This window comes from Pelmatolapia mariae, linkage group LG4, assembly GCF_036321145.2.
Source record: "Pelmatolapia mariae isolate MD_Pm_ZW linkage group LG4, Pm_UMD_F_2, whole genome shotgun sequence".
Classification (NCBI taxonomy): domain Eukaryota; kingdom Metazoa; phylum Chordata; class Actinopteri; order Cichliformes; family Cichlidae; genus Pelmatolapia; species Pelmatolapia mariae.
The window spans coordinates 25,787,753-25,813,169 of NC_086230.1; the positions used below are offsets into that span (position 1 = coordinate 25,787,753).

General features: G+C 37.7%; 1 protein-coding gene across 1 annotated transcript in view; it reads left to right on the top strand.

Moving 5' to 3' along the window:
- The first annotated feature begins 4,968 nt into the window (after positions 1-4,968).
- hs3st4 (heparan sulfate (glucosamine) 3-O-sulfotransferase 4) overlaps positions 4,969-25,417 on the top strand; it is a 91,729-nt gene continuing 71,280 nt past the window's right edge. Inside the window, exon 1 of the mRNA XM_063472178.1 lies at positions 4,969-6,294. Coding sequence (XP_063328248.1) covers positions 5,699-6,294 — 596 coding nt within the window. The 5' untranslated portion in view covers positions 4,969-5,698. The remainder of the gene's footprint in view (positions 6,295-25,417) is intronic.

The following is a 25,417-nucleotide window of genomic DNA, read 5'->3' on the forward strand; positions in this document are numbered from 1 at the left end:
AAAATGTTGTATAATAATGGATCATTAACATTTAAATGTTAATTTTAATGTCTAAACTTTGATATGCAGATATGACCCCCTCCCCTCGAAACCACCCGTTCTGGAAACAAAAAGCAGCTCATCTTTATTGCCTTTCACACTTATTAAGGTGACTGCATTAAAAATCGATCAGTAGAGTTTTTACACTTGACCTTCTAAACTGAATTAAGGTGCTTCCAAATTCCTTAGTATGCTGGATGAAAAAAGGGACACCACTTTACAGTGCAGACCTTGAGATCAGGTTGTGATTTTGCGTTCGAACAGGGTGATAAATTAAGCTCACTGCATAATCCAGGGATGTAGCTTGGTGTTATAGGATCAAAGCACTAAAGAGGACTCTAGTCTGCCTCCATTTGGTCCTATTCAGTCACTAATGACTCTCTATATTTGTCTCCATTCCAAAATGTATCGTGCATGTGTTACATAACCAATAACTGATTAACCAAAGATTTAATAACCGACAAACAAACCAAAGTTTTTTGAAATGCTTTCATGAGACAAACGTCTAAATGTCTGCATAGAAAAAAAACATAATATTTATTGGTATTTAATTTATCCAAAGCAATAAAGAGACATAAATGCAATACATAAATAAGTAAATAAATAAATAAGTAGATTTTTATGCACATGGGGAATAAAAGTGCACACAATAAACACCAGAAAAAAAGAGAATGTTTATGTCGTACTCCAACTTTGTTTTTTGTTTTTTTTAAATTAAGCAAACCCAAATTTTCATGAAAATGTACAAGACGTTATATCTAAGGATATATTTTAATATTATTTTCATGGTTATGCATCCCAAATTCGGTGTTATATGTAGGCCCACAGGTTTAAGTCTCAACGTGTTTTAATGTGGCCCATGTTATTGTTTACCATGCCTACATAAATGCATTAACCAAATTTCCAATTATGTTTGGGTTGCTTACCATAACCAGATGTTTTTTTTTCCCCACATATGATTGTGTGATACTTGTCCGAATGTGTTTACCAGGCCCCAGAAATAAAGAAGGACAATCTAACGTTTCTGGCATAATTAAAAGGTGATTTTTAAGTGTGTCATTTTTGCATAAGGAAATGTGGAAATCTTTTTTTCCCCCTAGTACTCTTAGGTGCTTCACATTGTTGTTCTACATAAAAAGAACAATAAAAGTAATAATAAAAACAAAATAAAATAAATTCATGCCTTAAAACAATCTTTCTACTCTAGGGCGAACACAAAATCTTTATATTTCCAATCTTCCTGCTGAGAGATTCCACAATGAAATTCATGAGGAAAATGCCTTCAAGGATCACTCAGGGGCATTTTCCTCATGAATTTTATTATCTTCATTAAAGGAAGACAACAAGGCAAGAGATTCTCCTGAACCTGCACCAGTCCTACTTAAGGTAGATTGCTGCAAAAGTTTCTGTATCGAGATTGCACATGCTTATGCTTCGGCACCGTGACATTGCAGTCTATGATTAATTCAAAGGTTCCATGAAAGAGAGAGAATTAAATTACAAGGTCATACAAATATTGATTTACTGATTTGTAGGCCAAAGGCAAGTTTGCTCTTTTTGTGGTATTTTCTACTTTCTTTTATCACTATCAGGATGGTCACTTAAATCCATTTTGTCATTTCCTTTCTAAATGTAGCCTGATAAACCATTTTTGCAGGTACGAGCCCCAGCGGACAGCAGGGTGTGATTCTGCTGGCCGCAGTACTCTGACTTTAATTGCACTGAGCCCCGTAACAGTTTGAGCATATACAGTCTGCCAAAACCTTCCCACAATAGCCGTTCATCTCAGCTCCACCAGACAAGCTTAGACTGTGGCAGAGTTCAGAATCAAGTCATTTCATATTAGTAGACTCAAATCTCAAAGGTGGAGCTGCAGCTCCTGAGCTGTAACTATATTGAGAAAGTGCCACAGGCCTGATGTAGTTTGCACTGGCAGAACAGAAGCTTCGTGTGTGTGTTGTCACAAGAATTATTTTGCAGTCTTTGGGGTTTCAGCATAAGACTGTGTATTGCAACTTCAGATACTCAATCAGACACAGAAGAGCCTCTGTTGTCACATTAATTCACCATAGAAATGATGTGTCTTGCAGGAACTGGCTCTTGGCTAACTAGGCTGCATCCCCAGTACACCGTGGAAAAAAATGCACTGGGCATTAGTTGCTGGTGTAAAAGGCATTTGTTTACATTTTAGATTTAACAATTTGTTGTCAAGATATACAAAACACAATACATCCTTTATGCTGATTTAAATCATTTTAGATTTGCTTTACTTTTAATCTAATTCCTGTAATAAATATTTTGGTCTTTAACTAATAATGATGGCATGTTTAAACATCATGGACTAGATGTGTCCCATGTGTATATAGCCTTTGAAATGACATTTATTTTCTGAAGATCCAATATGGATAATTCATATCCAAATACTATCTAGACATGAGGCAAGTGTTGATGTGAGCTGCAAGGAGTAATAGCTCATTTGGCTCAGAGTCTTACCCTGATGAACACTAAATATGTGGTGGTTCACTGTGTGGCACTCTTGTGCTAGTTACATAATGAAATAATGAGTTAGGTCTGTTAGAGTAACAGCAATGCTGTAAAACCTGTAGCATAAATTCCTAAAAGACCTACTGCCTATGGGTTAGGAATATATCTGAGTTCTGATTTTGGCCTTTGACACAACCAGTAGATCTGCAGCTCTCTCTCGACTATCAGAAGTAAATGTCAGTAAACATTTTTTTTTTTGAACAACCACTTATTTGTAAATGCAAATAGACACAATCTGAACACTCAGTTTCCAGAGGGAAAGACAATGTCTGAGCAATTTATGAATGGCTCAGATAACAGACACAACAAAGGGAAGATAAAATGACTTAATATATTTTCTCATGTGCTCGTGTGATAATCATTTATCATCAGCGGCAAGTCGAAGCTTCCTTTTGAATACCATTTCACTTGTGTTATTATTAACAAAGGAAAATTCTGCTGCAACTACTTCATGGAGATTCTGAACATGCCCAGAAATCTCTGACAGAGTGACTCTTAGACAGGTAGATGGTCTGATAACAGTGGGAATTCACAAACGGTGCAGTTCGTGTTTGAGAGCTCTCTGATTCTCCGAGTGGCAATTTATGAATACAACAATTTCAACAAACCCATTGAGCTCTCCTACACTCTCTTGACTGCCAAACACCTAGTAACCATTGTGCTCTAAACACTTGTTCATACTTTCTTCCCACTCAGCCAATCACCTGCATTGCTTACATGTAGTTTTGCTTTGTGGGTTTACTTGTTTTGTTTTAATTACTAAAACCCATACACACATATACACACATACATATACATATACATTTATTTATGTGTCTGTGTGTGTGTATTTCAGCAACTTATAGCCCATTGAATCTCATGATACTATCTATTGTGTAAGTGAGGTTTATTTTCCAAGGAGAAACTCAGATTTTTTCATATAAATGTATATTGATAGCAAACTGTTGCTTAGTTACACACCCAAGAGTTAATATTATAACCGCTCTGTTTCTGACATTGTGCTTGGTCATCTTATGGATGCAAAGTTCAATACAAAATTCAGTCTTCTCTTTCTGAGTTTTTGCTTCCCTACTCACTGCTGAAATAACTAAATGACCCAATATGTCAACCAGTCACTACGTGTACCTTTTCTAACCAGGAGTAAATTTTTAGACCTCAAACATTCACAACAACCAAAATGACCAACTCTTAAACCCAAGGTGAGCTACAGATTTGGCTTTGTAGGTTGATTAATATGACAATGTGATTATTATTCGTATTGATAATCACATTGTTTGTCCAAATGTCAATTTACATCACCTTGTAACAAAAGTATAAATTATTACAGCTTTACACTAATATGGCACCTGTAAAAGTCTTAGTCATGGTAACATGTATTTTTGTGTGTAGTAGTAGCTCCCATAATCACAGTTTTTAATTCTTATTTAGTGGAAATGCACTGGCTGAATATTAAAGAGCTCCTTTGCTATACTGCAGTCCTTTACCGACACTATAATATGACTTGGTATCACCCCTGGTTTGCATGCCCAGCCAGCTACAAGCATTAGAAATGACAAATCTGGTCAAGCAACATATACATAGAAATATTTTTTTTCCTATTACGACACAGAGATCTTTAAATATAGCAGGGGCGCGCTGTTCTGAGAAGCAGGCATTGCAAATTGTTTGTGACCCAGTACTTATTGTGACGATGGCTCTCCTGGTGTGTTGGAGGTGTGTGATGAATGAGATTCTCTAATACAGGGAGACATTTCGGTGGCATGCAATTTTAGATCCTCATATTGTGGCAACAAAGTGTACAAGTTAAGGTCTACTGAATATTCTCATCAGTAATTATAGTCTGCAGCCCATGTATAATAAATTCAGTGAATAATACGCCTAAGCAACATCCTCAGCACAATGCAAAACGCGGGATTGTTTTCTGCCTGTGGATTCTTTCACTTAGAAATGTGTTAAGGAAAACTGACTTCACCATCAACGTTGTTAATCTAAATATCCGTTTCCCCTCATATATCAGGTTAAACTTTGTTTCCGTTTCTTTCTCTGTCATACACACTCTCTCTCGTCTTTTGTAAATTAATGCGCCGCAAAAAACCAGCAGGGTGCAGACATGAGCTTTCTGTAAAAAAATAACCTCTATCAAAATAATCTCTCTGATATTGAATTTAATAGTGAACTTTATATGGAGCAAATCACACTGCAATAAGCTCTCGCATATTCCAGCGTCGAGTTTTATATCTCCACGAGTAGGTCTATAAAGGAATAAAGATGAGCTTTTTTCCCCACACAACTCCCTTAGATTAGGAAATCTGACGTTTCTAGCACTACTTGTGCACGGACAGAGGAAAAGTGGGTGTACACACTAGTTGTGCTGTGTGGCTCTGTAGTGCCTCAGCTCAGATGAGCTCACCCAGCCGATGCGCACATCGTAGTATCCTACCAATGTGAGAAGGCGTAAGGACGGCGAGCAGCATCCTGTAGTCAGTGGGAAGTGTGGATGCTTTGGTACAAAGGAAACCGAGTTTCTACTACGCAAAGTAAATAAAGGGACGCGTAAAGGATTGCGCGCCAAACTGCCTCATGTTGGAAAGATTTAGTGGCTTTGTAGGTTGCCTCCACCGATGGGAATCTACTCTTTTGTGGGAGACGGGACTGGACTTCGGGTTGAGCGGTTGAAGAGAAGAAGCGTACTTTAAACACTCTGTTTTTCATTGCCTTTTTTCTTTTTCTCCTCTTCACAAAATGCCAGGATTTCGTCCATCATACGCTGCCCAGTTCCAGTCAGGCTGCTAATTTGGAAGGACGCCAGACCTCCAGCCTCTCATATCTGCAAGTTCAGTCCAATAAATTGTGACATTGTCTGTCAGCCTTGGAATTAGAAATCGATACTCGAGAAAAGGGACGTATTTTTTTCCTTCGGAATTTTTACGGTCTAGTTCCAGCTATCCTTATAAATATGCGGTTTGGTTGGATTAGGGTGGTTTGGTCCAGCTTCACGCTTTTTTAGCTGGAGCAGCGTTGATAGTGACTGATTATTGCTGTTGAATTTGTCCATGCAAGACTCGGGGTGGAAACATGTCTGACCACTTCTTTGAGAGGATCGTTGCTATCAGAGATGGCATTTTGGTCCAGCACTTCGGTTTTCACCTCTAAAGTGCCCCGGAAAATCTTATTCATGTTCACCCTCTCCCTGTCTGTCACCTACTTGTTCTATAGCTTGATGAGCTGCTACAACTCGCTGCAGTTCCCTCTGCAAGAGACCTATGTGTATCAGGGGAGGCTGGTGACAGAGGAGACAACTTTTGTGACATTGAGAGAGAAACTTTATTCCACTTCCCAGGGCTTTTCTGAATTCACCGAATCCGAGAGAACAACCCCGGTATCCATCGCGAAAGAACATGCTGAGGCCGAACAAAGGACAGTGGAGTGGATTAGGACTCAGCCGTCTCCAACTAAATCGGCGGCGGCGTATCATACCACTGCGCTGGAGAGGGAGCACCAGGAATTCAGCACCACGGACAGCGAACTCAGGGTGAACTGCACCTCGGATTACGGAGAGAAGAAACTTCCCCAAGCCATTATCATCGGGGTGAAGAAAGGGGGAACCAGAGCCCTGCTGGAGGCTCTCAGGGTGCACCCGGATGTCAGAGCAGTTGGAAATGAGCCACATTTCTTTGATAGGAACTACGAAAAGGGGCTTGACTGGTACAGGTGAGTTACCTTTTCAATCACGTGCAGTTGTTTGTAGAAGGTCACGCATATACATATATATATGTATATATACATATACATATATATATATATATATATATATATATATATATATATATATATATATATATGTATGTGTGTGTGTGTGTTTCATTAGTTAATTTTTCCGTGTAGAAATGACATGTATATAGATGACCGTGTATAGATGACATGTAATCCCATTCACGGAACATAATTTCAGCCTTCACGGCCAAACTTTTCCACTTGTCAATCTGCACTTTCAGTTACATTAGCCTACTTACGCTAAAATTATAAAGCAGAGCCTAAAAGGAAAAGCATCGCACTGTTATTCTCTATACCGATTTTTCGTACATACACATTGGAGACAACGGCATTGCTGAAAGTGTCGGAAAAATCGAATAGAGCAGCTTTAGAGAGTGGTTACTGTACCAGTAATACACACATGATTTATGACATTTGTCTAGAACATGATGTGGTCCTTTAAAAGAATCAATTTGAATTCTTTTCCTTCTCCACTACATGGGTTAAGTGAGTTCTATGACTTTTTATCAGACAAAAACGAGACGTGGTTTTACTGTTTTTATTTGAAGCTTCCCCTGGCTTAATCATAGGGTTTATAATGAAAACATATTTAATCCCATTAAAGACCCACAATAGTATTAAAATTAGCAAAGAGTTATACACTGTACACCTGGTGTCTGCCATATACTAGTGGATGTGCTGTCACACAGGAGGTTAAAGGTTAGACAGGGGATCATCATCATATATTTTTTAAGATTTTTAAGCTATTTATATTCATCTTATACAACATTTTATTTTTACATTTTAGGTAATTTGTTTTGAAAGAGCCAATGTGGGCTCCATTCGTCTGCCTTTATCGACCAATAAAACTGAAACACACAACACTTTGGAGAAAAAAAAGATTAAAGAAAGCCTATCATAAATAAACAATACATCGTCGATAAATTGTAAGAAATTTTCACATTTACATTTTGACTGTGAAAATATGTAGTTAATCATTTCTTAACTTTAGTTTTTCTTACAATTCTGTACACAGTCACACTCATGCACACAAACCGTTGCCGGTTTTTTAAAAAAGGGTCAGATTGGTTTTTTTGTACATATTCTTCTTATTACATAAAGATATCCCACACATATTTAAATATATGTCAGTTTATATTTTGATTTTATGAGTCAAAACATAAAACCAATAAAATGAAACCATGAATTGCTGTAACAACTGCTTTCTTTTATTGTCCTTCCATCTACTTGACGAATAGTACCATAAAAGCTTGATTTCTTGAAACACTCTTTGTTTCCAGTACAACCAGTTCTCGGTTATGTGAGAATTATTTACACAACCTTTCATGTGTGGTAGTTGACATTCACTTTGACTCCAGGTTTATTTGCCAGTGAAGAACCTGTTTATCTCTAATGTGTTTATAGGAGAAAAAAAATCAATTTAGGAGTTCATTCATGGTCAGTTGGTCATGGCTCAGTTAGGCGTTGTTTTCACATAATGATGTTTGACCAGGGGAATTTTCTAATGGAGTCAATGAGCTGATGAGAATGACACTGACTCAAAGTCCCTTCTGTTCCTCTGTAGATCTAAGTCTGTTACACTGGTGTTTGGGTTGTGGAACATCTGCTTTCATCTCACTGCGTAGACATGGGAGCTCTCAGGCTGTTCATTTATCCTGTGCTAATGCAAGCTGTTTCATTATGCTTACGGTGAAAGGCTCATTAGACAGGAGGATGACATGCTCACATAAATAATAATAAATGCGCCTGTGTGTTTTAGGGCCCCTGGGCTAAATAATTCCTGAAGGGGCATTTCATTTTGAACATTCACCTCAAAATGACACAAATAAACACGCAAGAAATATTTTACGTCGATGGATAGGTTTCATGGAGAAGGGTGTGATTTTGACTTGTTTCGATGATCAAAGTAAATAGACAAATGGTTCAAAAGTAATTATGAGTTGAGTCACCCTTTTGTCATTGATTTAAACATTAATTCAGGCAAAGTTTGTTTGTTTCTAAACACTAAATGATGTATTATATTGCCTCTCTCTTCCCTGTCGGTAATGCTCTGGCTAATGCGCACTTAATGGAAGTGAAATTATGATCACATACTAATGTTTGCAACAGTTTGACATTGCTGTAGTTGAATGAGACCAGTAATCTCACAAAATGGAATTCATAAATTTGGGCCTGTCTCACTAACACCTGCTCTGTATTTTGACAGCTATGATAGAAGATCTATAGGGAATATATCAGTCTGACGACATCATATAAGTACATAATGAAATGCCTGGGCTCACTTTCTGACCATGTGTTTTTCTGCTGAGGGCTGGTATAAATACAAGATAACAGAGCTTTACGGTTTTCTACACATATCCTACAAATGTTGTTAAAGTGTCTTTAGAATGAATTGGGATTGTGTTTGTGTTTTTCTTTTTTTTTGTTAACTGCCTATGTCATATCATGGCATTGCACAGGTACATTTTACATTTACATATGTCTAAGCATTTTGATATTTTTCATGCAATTTTGTGGAATTAAAATAGGAATGAAGGATTTTTCTTGACACACAATGCATGTCTCTAGTTTAGTTTGGAAATACTGGTAGCACTAGCTTTTTTTGGTATATCATGCAAAAATGACAGATAAAATTCCAAGATTTTTCTCTGCGGTACCATCTATGAATATAAGCTTTAGTAAACTCTTGCTGGAGATGTTATCTTGTACACAGCCATTTTTTTTCTGGTATTTTCAACTGTTATACAATGTTTCTTTACAACTACTCTTACGGAATAAGGCATGTTGTAAAACAAGGTTATATGCATAATTACATGAGTCTGTTGGAGGCACAATCTTGCTAACCCCAAGTAAGTTTTGAGATTTGGAAGTTTAACTGTGGAGTTTTAGGACTACAGTAATGGTAATTTAGTTGTTGGGGCATAATGTTAACTTATGCGACACACGTAACTTGCTCTAGAGTATATTATATTCAACACAGCAGGTTAATGCATATGAAAACCAGCATCTACTGACCAATAAACTCTGCTGGAAAGAAACATTATCATCCCAGGAAAATCTCTTGGACATCTATGTCCTGATAACAGATTATATATAAAAAAAAAAAAAAAATTCTCCGCTCGCCCCTGCGGGCGGTTAATCCTTCAAGCTCGGGTCCTCTACCAGAGGCCTGGGAGCTTGAGGGTCCTGCGCAGTATCTTAGCTGTTCCTAGGACTGCGCTCTTCTGGACAGAGATCTCCGATGTTGTTCCTGGGATCTGCTGGAGCCACTCGCCTAGCTTGGGAGTCACTGCACCTAGTGCTCCGATTACCACTGGGACCACCGTCACCTTCACCCTCCACATCCTCTCGAGCTCTTCTCTGAGCCCTTGGTATTTCTCGAGCTTCTCGTGTTCCTTCTTCCTGATGTTGCTGTCATTCGGAACCGCTACATCGATCACTACAGCCGTCTTCTTCTGTTTGTCTACCACCACTATGTCCGGTTGGTTAGCCACCACCATTTTGTCCGTCTGTATCTGGAAGTCCCACAGGATCTTAGCTCGGTCATTCTCCACCACCCTTGAGGGCATCTCCCATTTTGACCTCGGGACTTCCAGGCTATACTCGGCACAGATGTTCCTGTACACTATGCCGGCCACTTGGTTATGGTGTTCCATGTATGCCCTGCCTGCTAGCATCTTGCACCCTGCTGTTATGTGCTGGATTGTCTCTGGGGCATCTTTACACAGCCTGCACCTGGGGTCTTGCCTGGTGTGATAGACCCCAGCCTCTATGGATCTTGTGCTCAGTGCTTGTTCCTGTGCTGCCATGATTATTGCCTCCGTGGTGTCTTTCAGTCCAGCTTTGTTCAGCCACTGGTAGGATTTCTGGGTATCAGCCACCTCCGCTATCTGCCGGTGGTACATACCGTGCAGGGGCCTGTCCTTCCATGATGGTTCCTCGCCTTCTTCCTCTTTCTTGGGTTTCTGCTGCCTGAGGTATTCACTGAGCATGCAGTCAGTTGGGGCCGTCTTCGTGATGTATTCGTGGATGTTCCTTGTCTCATCCACAGTCCATATATATATATATATATATATATATATATATATATATATATATATATATATATTAGGGGTGCAACGATACACAAAATTCACGGTTCGGTTCGGTTCGATACTTTGGTGTAACGGTTCGATATTTTTTCGATACAAAAAAATGTTCATGCTTTTTTAATTTGTCATTTATTAAAATTATAAATATATATTTTAACTCAAAAGTACAGTTTTTAAATTTAATGTTGCTGAAACGACAAAGTAATAAAAAAATAAATATCTCATGGAGAAATCACTCATCTTTGGAAAAGAGAGTTTATTACAGAGAAATGGCTCTTTCCAAAATAAAAGCTATACTATACGCTTCTTCTGGGCTATATTCTCAGCAGCATATTAAACATATCAGGTCCCCATAAGGAGAATCATGTGCTAACCGCTGTCTAAATGACACGGGTAAAGTTCGTAGCATGTGTGCTTGTTGTTTTTGTCTGCTTCCACTTGTCTTTGCACTAGGATGATGTTGGAGTAAATGTGCAGTCATATTCATTGTGTTCCCACTAGTGCTGTCAGCGTTAATCTGAAATGACGTTAACGCCACAACACGGCAAATCTCCGTTAACGAGCTACCGCGGATCGCCCCGTGCGTGGGGCTGGATGGCGTCAAAACGTTAACGAGCAAACTGCGCTAACGCAGTAGTTCCCACCCATGTAATTGAGCATTGCGTGTGACATCCGACATACTGTTTTACTTTTGTCCATGATGCGCTTACCTTCAGGGTCATACTTCACATGAAGACCAAAATAGTTCCAAAGGCCATATCTGAATGAGGGTGGGGGAGGTTCAATTTGCCATGCTGCAACAAGCTTAGCTTATGTCTCGCTAGCTTGCGCTGCGCTCAGTGGATCTGCGCTCGACAGTGTAGCCTAGGCGGAGTAGTCGAACGCAGATCCACTGAGCTCTCAACACAGACAGCATCGTCAGAAGAAAAGTTGATAAAATAAATTAAAAATTTTGTATTGTTCAATACACATGCGTACCGAACCGAAAGCACTGTATCGAACGGTTCAATATCGATACGAGTATCGTTGCACCCCTAATATATATATATATTAGGGGTGCAACGATACACAAAATTCACGGTTCGGTTCGGTTCGATACTTTGGTGTCACGGTTCGATATTTTTTCGATACAAAAAAATGTTCATGCTTTTTTAATTTGTCATTTATTAAAATTATAAATATATATTTTAACTCAAAAGTACAGTTTTTAAATTTAATGTTGCTGAAACGACAAAGTAATAAAAAAATAAATATCTGATCGAGAAATCACTCATCTTTGGAAAAGAGAGTTTATTACAGAGAAATGGCTCTTTCCAAAATAAAAGCTATACTATACGCTTCTTCTGGGGTATACTCTCAGCAGCATATGAAACATATCAGGTCCCCATCAGTGTTGCCAACTTAGCGACTTTGTTGCTATATTTAGCGAGTTTTCAGACCCCCTAGCGACTTTTTTTTAGAAAAAAAGTCGCTAAAAAAAGACGTGAAAGCGCGTATCGCTTTTACTCTCAACAAGCAGCGGGTGCTGTAACGCAGTCAGTTCTTCTTTTACTCTTTTACTCTTATGCTGTTTTGTGGATCACAAGGTTTAAAACAACTTATAAACACACACACACAAAGTAACTCCACCAGAGTGCCTATTTCGGGTCACTTTTGCCGGTCCAAGCCCGGGTAAAGGAGCAGGGTTGGAATTGTGACATTAAAAAAAAACAATAATTGCTAAAAGAAATTTAATTTGTAGTTCTAAATAAACTCTAAATGTATTTAGGACGTTTTTTACTCACTTTATGTCTCTTCCACGATGTTATTTCTCTCTCCAACAACATAGGTTACAATTATATTAGCATGACCAATTATGCAAATTAGGTGATGACGTCATTTAGCGACTTCTAGCGACTTTTAGGACAACCAATAGCGATTTTCCTTACTGAGGAGTTGGCAACACTGGTCCCCATAAGGAGAATCATGTGCTAACGGCTGTCTAAATGACTCGGGTAAAGTTTGTAGCATGCTGCTTGTTGTTTTTGTTTTCTTCCACTTGTCTTTGCACTAGGATGATGTTGGAGTAAATGTGCAGTCATATTCATTGTGTTCCCACTAGTGCTGTCAGCGTTAATCTGAAATGACGTTAACGCCACAACACGACAAATCTCCGTTAACGAGCTACCGCGGATCGCCCCGTGCGTGGGGCTGGACGGCGTCAACACGTTAACGAGCAAACTGCCCTAACGCAGTAGTTCCCACCCATGTAATTGAGCATTGCGTGGCACACCCGACATACTGTTTTACTTTTGTCCATGACGCGCTTACCTTCAGGGTCATACTTCACATGAAGACCAAAATAGTTCCAAAGGCCAGATCTGAATGAGGGTGGGGGAGGTTCAATTTGCTATGTTGCAACGAGCTTAGCGTCTGTCTTGCTAGCTTGCGCTGCGCTCAGTGGATCTGCGCTCGACAGTGAAGCCTAGGCGGAGTAGTCGAACGCAGATCCACTGAGCTCTCAACACAGACAGCATCGTCAGAAGAAAAGTTGATAAAATAAATTAAAAATTTTGTATTGATCGATACACATGCGTACTGAACCGAAAGCACTGTATCGAACGGTTCAATATCGATACGAGTATCGTTGCACCCCTAATATAGATATATATATATATATATATATATATATATATATATATATATATATATATATATATATATATATATTATATATTAGAGTCAAATAAATCCCTGATCTTACCAAAATCTGTGCTACTACATGTGTTTACATTACACCTAATAAACCAATCGTAATTGCTTCAAACACCCAAGCATAATAAAAATGCTCCATAAAGTCAGAGTAAGCAGGTCCAGATATTTCACAAGGTTGGTTTAAACCTTTTAATAAACTGATCCGAAGAAAAAAAATGTCCAGTGTCAATGACTGATCGTGATTACTTTCTGGCTGTATTCCTTCCGCACAGGACAGATCATGTTGTAAATGTGTGGGGACATCTGCTTCTCCACGTCCCAAAAATAGCAGCTTCCAAGCTGAACTTCTTCATTGCAGAGTTTCCTTTGAATTCAAGCTCGTAAATAATTAAAGAGCTAAGAGCAATGCAATAATGGCAACTGCTGTGCTGAACAAGTGATACATATCCATTTTCAGGGAGCTGATCGAACACATGTGAAAGAGAAAAGATAGCGAATGATAAAGATGGATGCTTAACATATTCATCACTTTTATACATGTCACACTGTTCTGCATCAGTGCACGTAAACACCAGAGCTTATTAAAGCTATATTCCGTGAAAAGAGCTGACACAACATTTTTAATTGGAATGATTTCACTCAGAATGAAATGTAAAAAAAAAAAAAAACACATGGATATAACCACAGTCAAAGGGAGTCATAGGTTCTCAGCAGGAATAAATTTTGTATTTTTTTTCCTGCTGGCTTCAAGCAGTTCATAAACAAAAGTGTAAAGCTTTGTGTATCTTGCCTTGATATTAGAATTTAGCAAGCCTTTCACTGGTTTCAGTTTTTTTAACGTGAATTTGTTAGTTATAGGACCCTCTATCTTGACAGAAATGGCAGGGCTAAATAACGCTAAAACCTTCTTACACACAATAAGAACGCATCTAGGCAATGTAGTACTTTAATTGAAAGACAAGAGTCAGTTGTATCCATCCTCAGTGATATATTTTGCATTTATTTAAATGAAAATAGCTTTTTTTTGTAGGAAATGTAAGGAATGCACTCATATAGACAAATGTATTGGACCATCTACTTATTACAGCTACAAAGCTGTGGCCTATGGCTAAGCAGCAGAGGAACTGAATTGAATAGTTATTGATCCAGCTGCATAGACATAGTATAAAAATTGAATGTAGCTACCATGATGTCACCTGTTGATGTCTGATATCCTGTTCTGAAGTCTTGAAATAAACACTTCTGTAATCGTGATCAAGAAAAAGGGAGGGTCTCACAGTTGAACCATACACTTACTGGCTAATGACTTGTGATTTACATTTTGTTAGCCAATGAGCATGCAGTTTCATAATCCTTCATTTCTGAACCATAGTTAGAGAAAATAAAACTTCCTTTTTTTAAATTAATATTGTCCAAAATGAGTGACTGACCCTGCAAACTCTACATGAAAGTTTCTACATGGGTCATGACAGAAAGCTAATTTCACATTGACTTCTATAGGTCCAGCTGTCTTTTTGCAGCCACAGTTATTGCCGTCAAGTGGCCGAGAAATAGAATGAATGTTTAATGCACTTCCACATTAGCTTCCGATCCAGAAGCTGCGTGCATGTTTTATACTGTCCATGGACAGCAGAGCACTGGAGACACACTTTACGCCTCAGTACTTGGCGATCCTGCTCTAAACTTTATGTCGTTTGCCATTTTGTGGCTAATTTGCTTTGGTTCCTAAACACTTTCACTTTGTAATAATACCACTTACAGTTGATTGTGGAATATCTAGGAGGGAAAATCTTTCTGGAACTGACTTGTTGCAGCACTGGCATCTTATTACAGCCAAACTCGATTCAGTGAGCATTTTAAAATGAGCCATTCTTTCACAAATGCTCATACAGGCAGACTGCATTGCTGTGTGGTTGATTTAGACACCTGTGGCACAGGGACTAAAAACACCTGAATGCAAAGATTAATAGGTATGGCCCAAGACTTTTGTCCATATAGCGCATAGTTAGATTTAGAAAAAAACTTGAGTTGATATGCCAAGTTGATAACCACTAGTGTTTGCTTACTGTTCATAGCTTTAGTGATGTAAGTGTTGAAGTATAGAAAATATATGTTGGTTAATCTACGTTGAAAGGGAATACATTTTTATTTAATCACTGTGTCTGTGTCAATAGGCTATGAATAAAAAAAACAACACAAAAAACACACTACATTAACAATGTGTTACCATGAAATCTTTCACTAGTGTCATAAAAAAGTCTGTAAATTATGGTTAATTTTCTTAACTCAGTTTGTATGTATGGTGTACATAACCTAACCACTTAAATCTAAAATTACACATAAAAGAAAGAAACAAAATGAACTTAATGCAGTTTTCTATGCATTTTCAATTACCAATTCCAGTATTTAGATCATATGGAGATCTAAATACCTTCTGAAATATCTATCTAGTGTCCTATAGTCTATGTTTTAGCGAAACAATATAAAATACCTTATTTATAATGTAATATATCATACTCTTAGATTGCTTAATTTGCATACAATTATACTAATTTATACTGGAGAAAAGTAACCCATTGCTAAAACCTTAGCAGCTGGAGAAACTTGATGGATCAAAATGCAAAACTAAGCTTTTTTTTTGTAGAGAACTTGGAAGGAAAATTGTAATTTCACACATTTTGTATATTTCAGAAGATTTTTAACTTTCTGAAATTGTAACATAAGCATACATTTCTTTTGCAAAAGATTTCTGACTGGATTTGAGGTTAAATAAGTTTTTAAGTTTTTCAAGACTATAAAAGTTTAGTTTCAAACCCACTACATGTGATATTCTGATTAGGTTTCCAAGTTTAGTGTAGGCCTGGTATAAACCTCCATAGACAGTCCCAGATTGGGGACTGGTGCCGCGTTCTTGTTTTTAGCACTCTTGGATAGTTTCTCCAGTGTGTTTTGAGCTTACTTGAACAAGCAATTTGCAATGTAGTGCCATCATTACTGCTCACAGAGGACTTTCATCAGCCAATTGGCACTTTTAATGCTGCCTCTATTTCTGAGGAAAGAGGATAAGCCATCACCACAAGGATTTAACTTATCTGTTCTCTTGAGCTTGAGTCAACCTGGTGCAAACGCCCATGCTGGAAAAGGAAGTGTTAGATGCTTGGTGACCAACACAGCAACTGCTGACTCCAGCTCTGCCTGTGCTCACGCATACAGTACTTCGGTGGAAAAAAATAATGTGCATCATAAATTGTGCTAAAGAATTTAATTGATTACCAGTCATTCATTAAGATTTGTGTCTGATGTGGGTAAACACTCAGCAGGAATTCACTTTACGCTGATTTAATGAGCACCTATTAGAGAGGTTGACTGTTTGGTATTTTCGTCACTTTTGCAAAATGTCAAACAATGGTGTTTACATTAATGTTAACTAATAGGGTTTGTGAGAAGTGACAAGCACAGCAAGAATCTATAAAGAAAACAAGGATGCTAAACTGCTGTCAAAAAAGCTTCAAAAAGTCATGTATCAGTAAACAAGGCAGAAAACTATCCATTTTTGGACTCACAAATGGGAAATGGACTAGTACTTACATAGTGCCTTTCTACTCAGTTGAGCACTCAGAGCTCTTTCTACAAGTCGCATATACCCAGTCTCACACACACACACACACACACACACACACACACACACACACACACACACACATTCATACAGCACTTTTATCTATGCCTGAGTGCTTTCTAACATTCACACAAACACTCACACTTTGATAGATACATCAGGGAAAATTTGGGGTTCAATACTTGCCCAAGGATATTTTGGCACGTGAACTAGAGAAGTCAGAGATCAGTCCGCTGACCTTCCAATTGTTCAATGACCTCCTGCACCACCTGACCCACAGCTGTCTGATTTTTATTATGCTTCTAATTTAAAGATAGTTAAAATATTAAATTCCAAAATAGAAAAGATATATTTTTCCAAACTCTTTAACATCTAAGGTGCATAGAATATTAATACTAGGAGTATCTACCTACTACACAGTGAAAAAAAACACAATTTTGGAACATGTCAGATTGTCCATTTCAGATTAATTCTATTTGAAAAGCATGTGTATCCAGATCAAATAATACAGCAGAGAGCATGAGGTTTCCCAATTATTGAGGCTCAGTGTAATTCTGTTCCACACTGATGAATGCACTGCAAAGTCAGTAGTTAGATTACTCTTTTCAAAAATCAGAATAGCTTTCTGCCTGCAAAAAAGAACATCATATGGAGCAATTATGTTGTGTATTATGTGATAAATATGTAATTAAATAATGTTAAATGTTGAAGCCAGAATGCAATTTGCGAGCAATTCCAAGATTCAAGGTAATTAAAAGTGAAATGCACACCAGTTCTGCCTGTAGACTCATATTAAATTTGTGCAGCCTATCTGTATTAGGTATAAAGGTGAACATTCGATAAGAGTCTGCTGTACAGCTACATCAACAGAGTAGATTCAAGCCAAATCCTATGTGAAATTCATCAAAAATCAATATGACTCTGAAACAAAGATGCTGGGTAAATTTCAAGTAGCTCTGTCTCTGTGTGCTAGTACATGCACCTCATGAGTACATGTGCTGTGTTTTTAAGGAATCCACCCTCCATATGTTTGGATAACCTGTTACATATTGAGTTTTCTTTGGAACACTGGATGTCAAATTTGTCAGAATGACCTACTTCACAGGGGGTAGGGTTATTGCCCTACCCACTTCAAGAGTTTATCATTCATTAACAATAAAAAATATATATTCAAATTCCATTCAAATTTTATGCAAATAAAGGTTACAAATAAGAATCAAAAACAAAATGTTATTTATTCTTTTTAATTTCCCAATAAAAACATACACATTTCCCTCAGTTTTGTGCCAAATTTTTCCTCTGAATGTCTGTGCTCAGTCTGCAGTGGCTCTATGCCCCACCAGTGGGTTCTGCCCCACATGATTTTTTAAACAGCTAGAAATCCACTTCCTGAAAAGTATGAAACTGTTCTGTGAAATGTGTCCAAAAGTAAGACTTATTGAACCATAAATAATAAAATAATGTAATACAACATAATTTAGATGTGAGGTACAGATAAACACAAATTGACTAACTTGAATACTGCAATGTACAATAAAAGAATCCTTGTATATGCCAGTTAATGGTTTTACTCACAGTCCCAGTCACAAAATAACTAATCAAAATATAGAATGTATCCTTTAGTCATATGGGAAAATATTGGAAAAATGTAATTCAAAGGTTTTCTACAGGTTTTTGAATCAACTTTGAAGATAATTAAATATTAATAAAATTTGTAAATTAAAAGAAAGTTCATGAAAATTACAAATGATGACATGAGTGGATCAACAGCTCAACACAGGTCTGCATGACTGTAATGTTTAAATATATTTAACCATATGATAAACTGGTTACCTGTGAGCCAGAACCAACATTTTTCTGAGATTTGGAAACTGTAATATGTCTGTGTTATTAAAATGACACTTTGCAATAAAAGCTAAAGAGACATACCCATAAATCTTTGGGAGATGGCCCTACCTTACCATCTCTGTGCTAAAAAAAACAAATCAGCATAGCTTTCAACTCTATAATTGTCCCAGCAGATGTAAGTTTTATTCCAGCAAATTTGAAAACTATTTTTGTTCAGCATCACTATGCATCACATTTAAATGTACTTGCTAAGTTCCATCCTTCTAAACCCAAGATTATTGTCGTGAAGATTCATCTTTCAGTCCAAATTATAATATTTTTCTGAACTTAATGTAGCTTCTGGTGCCTAAACCTAAATAGAGATGGACCGATCAGATATTACGTATCGGTATCGGTCCGATACTGACCTAAATTACTGGATCGGATATCGGTGAGAAATAAAAAATGTAATCCGATCCATTAAATATCAAAAAAGCACCTCACAAAACTTGCGACGCGGCGTAACTCGGCTCATAACCGGAGCACGTCGGAGCAGTATGCTCACGTGATAGAGCGGCTGTGTTTATTTGTAGCCTCGCTAGCAAACCAGCATTTCATCAAGTTATCCCAGAGAGAAGTAAAGCAAGTGTGTAAGTTCATCTCTGAATGTTTGTAAAGCATTCCCATGTTAAGCTTAACAACCGATATATGGAGCGACTGCCTCTCTCTCCCCCTACCTCTCCTGCTGCTACTTCAATCGATGATCAGCTGATCGGCTTTTCTGTCGCCAGTCCGTCTCTCTTCTTTGTTTTTGACCCACTTTGCACCAGAAAGAGGAAACCAGCGGCTGAACAACAGCAGTGCGTTTAAGCTTGATAAGCTGTTGTTAGAATTTATTTAATATCACTTTCTACACCAGGATCCTTTTCTACGTAGCTGACGGCTGGTAACTGTGCAGGGGCGGATCTAGCAAAGTTTAGCCAGGGGGGCCGATGGGGCATGAACAGGGAAAAGGGGGCACAAAGACATACTTTTCTTTCCTATTCTCATTTAAAATATCTAGCTTTTAATAAATAACTATCCAAATCTTACACCCAAAGTTTTAATCTGATGTAAAATGTATAGAAGTCCATTACTGTATATAGTAACTGTTAAGTCTAATATACCCTAGTAAGCTATAGTACATTTTCCTTTGGGAAGATACCATCTGTGAATTCTGCAATTCTGTTGAAGAAAGATGTTGAATCTATTTAATTATTCTTGAAAAATAATTGATTTCTGTGCATTTTTTTTCACCCTGCATCAAATTAAAGTTGATTAGGTCGATTAAGCATCATGAGGTGGAGGGTGGGGGGTGGTTCCCTATTTTTTTTTGCTAGGAGTTTGCAACCCTATTAGTTAGGTTGCTTAATATTTCTGCTAAGTACTCTTTGAAATACCAGAATAGGGAGGATGGAGTAGGTTTAAGTTAGGTTTTAAGTTAGGTAAGGTTTATTAGATTGATCAGTGTTGCTGAACTATGAAATATTTTGGGCACAGTGTATTTTTTACATACAGGTATAACAGAATAGCTTTAGTGTTGTTGTTTATTTAAACTTGAGTTTGAACTTATACAAAATGCAGCAAGATATTAAAAAAAACAGTTTTATTGATTAAAAAACACACTATATCGGATTCATATCGGTATCGGCAGATATCCAAATTTATGATATCGGTATCGGTATCGGACATAAAAAAGTGGTATCGTGCCATCTCTAAACCTAAACAAGTGAAAGTGCAAAATGCAATTCTGTCAAACAAGGTTACTGAACGACCACGACTCTAAAATCCGAATTCACACTTTGCTGCACAGGACAGGTACTTTTGCATCCTTCATTAACCGATTAATTCTTTTACTTACTATGAGGTTTGAAATGAATGAGGTTTTCAATTTTTACAAAGAAATGCACTATAATCAGTGAATCCTACACAGCTACATCCCTTTACCTCATCCAAGGTCATACAATAGAGTACGTTCAATCCTTGCCTTATCTTATCAAAGGAACATATCTATTTTCTGCACTGCACTGTGAAAGAAATCTTTCTTTTTTTTTAAATATTAAACTCAGTGGAAGAAGTGTCAGTGTACAATGTCTGATTTAGCTGCTGCGGCACGTCAAAGGAACAGAGTGTAACGCAGAATAGGCATCGGTGTACCTGCAACCTTTGGTCATAAGACAGGATTCGAAACAGGAGGTGTGTAATGGAGATGTGAATCCATGGCCAAGCACAGCAGCAGAAAGTCTAAATCCCGCATTTATCCCTTGTTTAGACCTGCTTTCCCTCTCTCAGCTGCTCCTTGGGCAGCTTAGCCCCTGACTCTTGCCACCTGACTGGGAGCCCATGACTCCACTCAGTGGGGAGATGGGAAAGAGCACGGTGGGCCAGATCCCCGAGTAGGCAGGATGCCATCCATTCCAGCTGGGCCTGTGTGCTGCTGCAATGCTTCCCTGTCCTACGCATTCCCAACATGGCAGAATCTGCCTACGCCCGATAAGACAGTGCCAAGACTCGCAAGGACGCACCTCTGAGTGCTCCAGTGCCAGTACTGCAGTTGTAGAATTCAACTTTTTAATTAGCAGCATACCCCTGTGCTGTAAAGACAGAGGACCGCTTCACTCAGGTCTTTCTCAGTGCCCACCCTCTTTCCACTTGATTAAACTCTCAAGGATCACAGAGCTCTGAGGTACCAGTTACCACAGGAGCAATCATGTTTATTTCTTGTTTCAGAATCTCTTCAGAACCTGCATAGCACAGAAAATTTGCTCTTTGGATCCTACAAACAGGAAGAGCAGCCTTTTCTTTTTTGTCTCTCTAATACACAATAATGTATAGGTCTACAACACTCGAGTGTTAATCTATCTTGTTGAATCAACAAAGCGATGAAGTCATTCTTTTTGTATTGGAAATGACTTCTTATTGCAAAAGGACAATCCTTGGTAATTTATAAATATGCTGCTGAATATAAGAGTGTAAAGGTAGAGTACCAGCAAGTAATTGTGCAATCTGAAATATGAAATAGTGTTTCACACTCTTTAATTTTAAGAAATAATCAAACTGTTACATGCCTAAATTTCAGAAACCTGCACTGTCATGAACAAATGGATGTATTTTTCACCAAAAATTTGAAAACTCGTGTTACATGGATTATTAGCCTAATAAATAATCTGTGTGTGCGTGTGTGTGTGTGGGGGGGGGGGGGGTTTATATTCAGTGTTAATTGAATAGGCTCAAAGTGTTAATGCTAGCTAATTTTAATAAACGACATTGACAAATGCAAAACTAGGGTGGCACTGGGATTGTTTTAGGGTGGTACATGGCACCCCATGCCACCACATTAGATCTGCCCCTGCTCCTGTTTCCTTTGAGCTGAACAGAGCTAGAGTGAAAATTGTGTACGCTCCGATGGGCTTTGTGTCGTTAATGTTCGCTAACTAAATGCAGTGTTCTAAAAGCAAAACACACGTCTTGCTGTTATTGTGTGATTTTATGCAACATGTATCATCAGGTTGTGAATTAGTTAACCTCGGGTGAGACCTCTGAATTTCAACAAGAACAGGCACTAAGCTACAACTATTCAGAATCGCTAATTAGTACGAGTATTACAACATGATTCTCTGGTGTCATATTTTCTGCAGCAAATATTCTAATACAGTGGATAAACACATACTGTACATACCTCAGTGTAGAATTACTTTTCAAGAGGTTTTTTTTTTCCACTGGTGATTTGTTTTGACTGAATAGAGGCTTCTTTCATTCCAGGACAACAGATAGGCTTGATCTTATTCTAGCCATCTGTAATGTGTCATGGGAATTATGGAAGAAGTAATAGCGCTTCATCTTTTCTGCATATAGAAGAAGGGGAAAAAAAACTCTTCAGCAGTTAATGGGTATAGCCAATTTCATCCTGCCTTTGGTTCTGTTCAGAATTCATGCACATACCTCCTCTTTTACACACACATTTGTCTCTTTCTCTTGCTCTGCTGTAGCTACACTCCAGTGCTTTCAAGTGGAAGTCTATTTTACTTATGGTTAGATTTTAATTCTCCATTTTTTCCCCTTCCATTGCTATGAAGTGGCCCCGGGTTATGGTTCGCCATAAAGGCTCATATCCACTTTTTTGTGTCCATCAAAAATAGCTAGATACAATTCGCAGCAGCCTTCTCCTCTGTTGTTGCTGGGATAGAAGGAAGGACTTGGGCTTGTGTGTTTGTTCCGCAACATGGACAGATTGTCTGAAAATGAAAGACATAGCTTCATCTGTTAAATTATTTATTTTGGACTGAAAATAAAGTATAAGCTGAAGTCATTTTATGCTCAAAGGGATTCATTTCTCCCAAAAGATTATTTGCATGCGACAGAATTGCCGTGATATGCTTCTAGTCTGGAGGAACAATGACTCTGTTCGGCAGAATGCTGGTTTACAGACGTCTTTAAATCTCTGCAAATAAGACTACCTTTGGGACAAATACGCATGTCAATCATACTTGTCAGGATTCCAATTTTCCTTTCCACATCTCCTGAAGCACTTTTGCTGCTCACGCTCCTTATTGGCTGCGAGCGATATGGTCTCAAGACACAAGCTGATGCATTTGTTCAGTCAAAGGGAAAACCTTGACAGGAATGGACATAGAGCCAAGATACAGGAACTGCTGGAGATATGTTTCAAGCATGTGTCTATGGGAACTGATGGGTGCTTTTGTATTATAGGCTGAGGGATGAAAAGAAGGAAAGTGCATATGATGATAAACGCAACGCATTAGGTGTTTGCTACAATGCATTAAATATCTTAACATATAAAATGGCCTGTTTGCTAAACATAGATGTCATAATTTTTAGAAACCATTTTTCCCCCACTAATTGCTATTTTTGGTATTTTATCGGAATGAAAAATGACCGTTTCTAGGGGTGGTCCTTAGAGTCAAATGTATCTTGTGCTCCTCATAACATCTACAGTTCAGCAACGACCTGACAGACTTAATTCAATTATGGCTGTGTGATGTGTTGAGACTCCGGAGGTGTGAGCTAATTCCTCTGTTTACACCCCTGAGTCACTGTCACAAACAAAGACAAACACATTCATTGGCTTCCAGGATCTTGTTTGCTGTGATTGTCCCACCGCCTTTGAAGTTTCTCATCGCTTTATGTTGTTTACTTATTCATGGTCTTTCTTTCCCTCAAATCACCATGGGGTATTCCGTTAGAAGAATTTTAGCACAGTGTGAAACAAAGTATGAGCCGAGTATTAGATGTGTAAACTGCTCTCAACACACTTCTTACATACAGTCAAGATGTTGCTATGCTGGATTGAATAGTGAGAAAATATTTTCACTATTATCCTGATTTCATAACTTGGTTGAAACATATTGCTGATGCAGTATGTGTTTGGTATATTGGAAGTCATTAACACAAGCTGTGGCATTTGCCAAACTCCTCTGAGACTTGGATTAAGCCAATGGAATGCAAAAGGAGGCTTTTAGGGATTATGCTAATTGCTAATTGCTATATCAGGAGGTGATTGTTTTTCCTGGGTAATTTGGATTATTGGTAATAGAGATTTAGGAGAAAGTTGACGAGTTCTGCTTTTCTAATAAGGCTCTTACCTGCTCTCAACCATAAAACCAACTCTTCTCTTGCAGAATCTGTGACATGTATTTGTATCATTTCTATGATTAATAATATAAACAGCAAAGCTGGTAACAATTTATATAACTGAATATTTTGGTTCCAACAGAATGTTTTAATCACAGCATAACATATTGTGTCTAATTGGAGTAAGGGTGTTTTTGTTTGTCTAATAAAGAACATATTGTTCTTTATTTTTTATTTAATTTTGTCTAATTTGATACAAACTATGGCCTGGAATTCTTTATTATTGCAAAGCAAAACAGAATATGGATAGTACCTTTTTACACCTAGACTACTGTCAACAACACAGAGCACAAAAAAAACAAACAAAAAAAAAAAAACGCTCAACACTCGTGTATAAATAAGAGTTAAGAAAAAGGAACGTTTACTAAAGAGGTAAAGTCAATTTCTTTTATTTATTTTATGGAGTAATAACTTCTTTTGTGCAAATTAGTAGCTAAAGTAAGAGCTTGGTTTCAGGGGTGTACGGGGAGCACAAAACATTAGGGGAAAGAACCCTAGTTTATTTTTTTAATTTTGTTTATAATGAAGCCCATACAGCCGATAGAAGTTCTTCAGTATGTGTTGAGTAAAATCAGGTGCTAACTTATTATACTTAAGTTTCTGTATTATTTAGTTTTATTATGTTTTTATATAAACTGAAAGAAACTATCTAACTTGTTAATATTAAAATCAACAAATAGAAAATATGCTGTCACTGTCTCCTAATCAGAGACATTTTTCCTTTGTTTCCTGAATCAACTTTTGTTTTCCTGAGAGATTTAGTAGTCAGACACAGACAGAATTGCAAAATAAAAACGGAGGCTTATAAAGAGCCTATCTAGATGTTGGTCATTGTTTTATGGCTTCAGGACATTTGTTGCCTAAACCTAACAACACGAGTGTCCTTTAAAATATCATATTCTTAGTGAACACTGGACTAAATGAATAGACTCTGCAACTAGTAAGATGAAGTGAGCGTTGCTTGCTCTCAGAGCCATGCAGTTCTGCACTGTCTATGATGAACTGTATACAGTTTACTTACAACAAAAGTATACAGCTTGCCGGCATTAGTCAAAGCCAGTCCATATGAATATTTTGTCTCATGAGAGAATATTTTTGTTGGAAAAAAAACATTTTTGCATTGTTTTTTTCTTTGCTT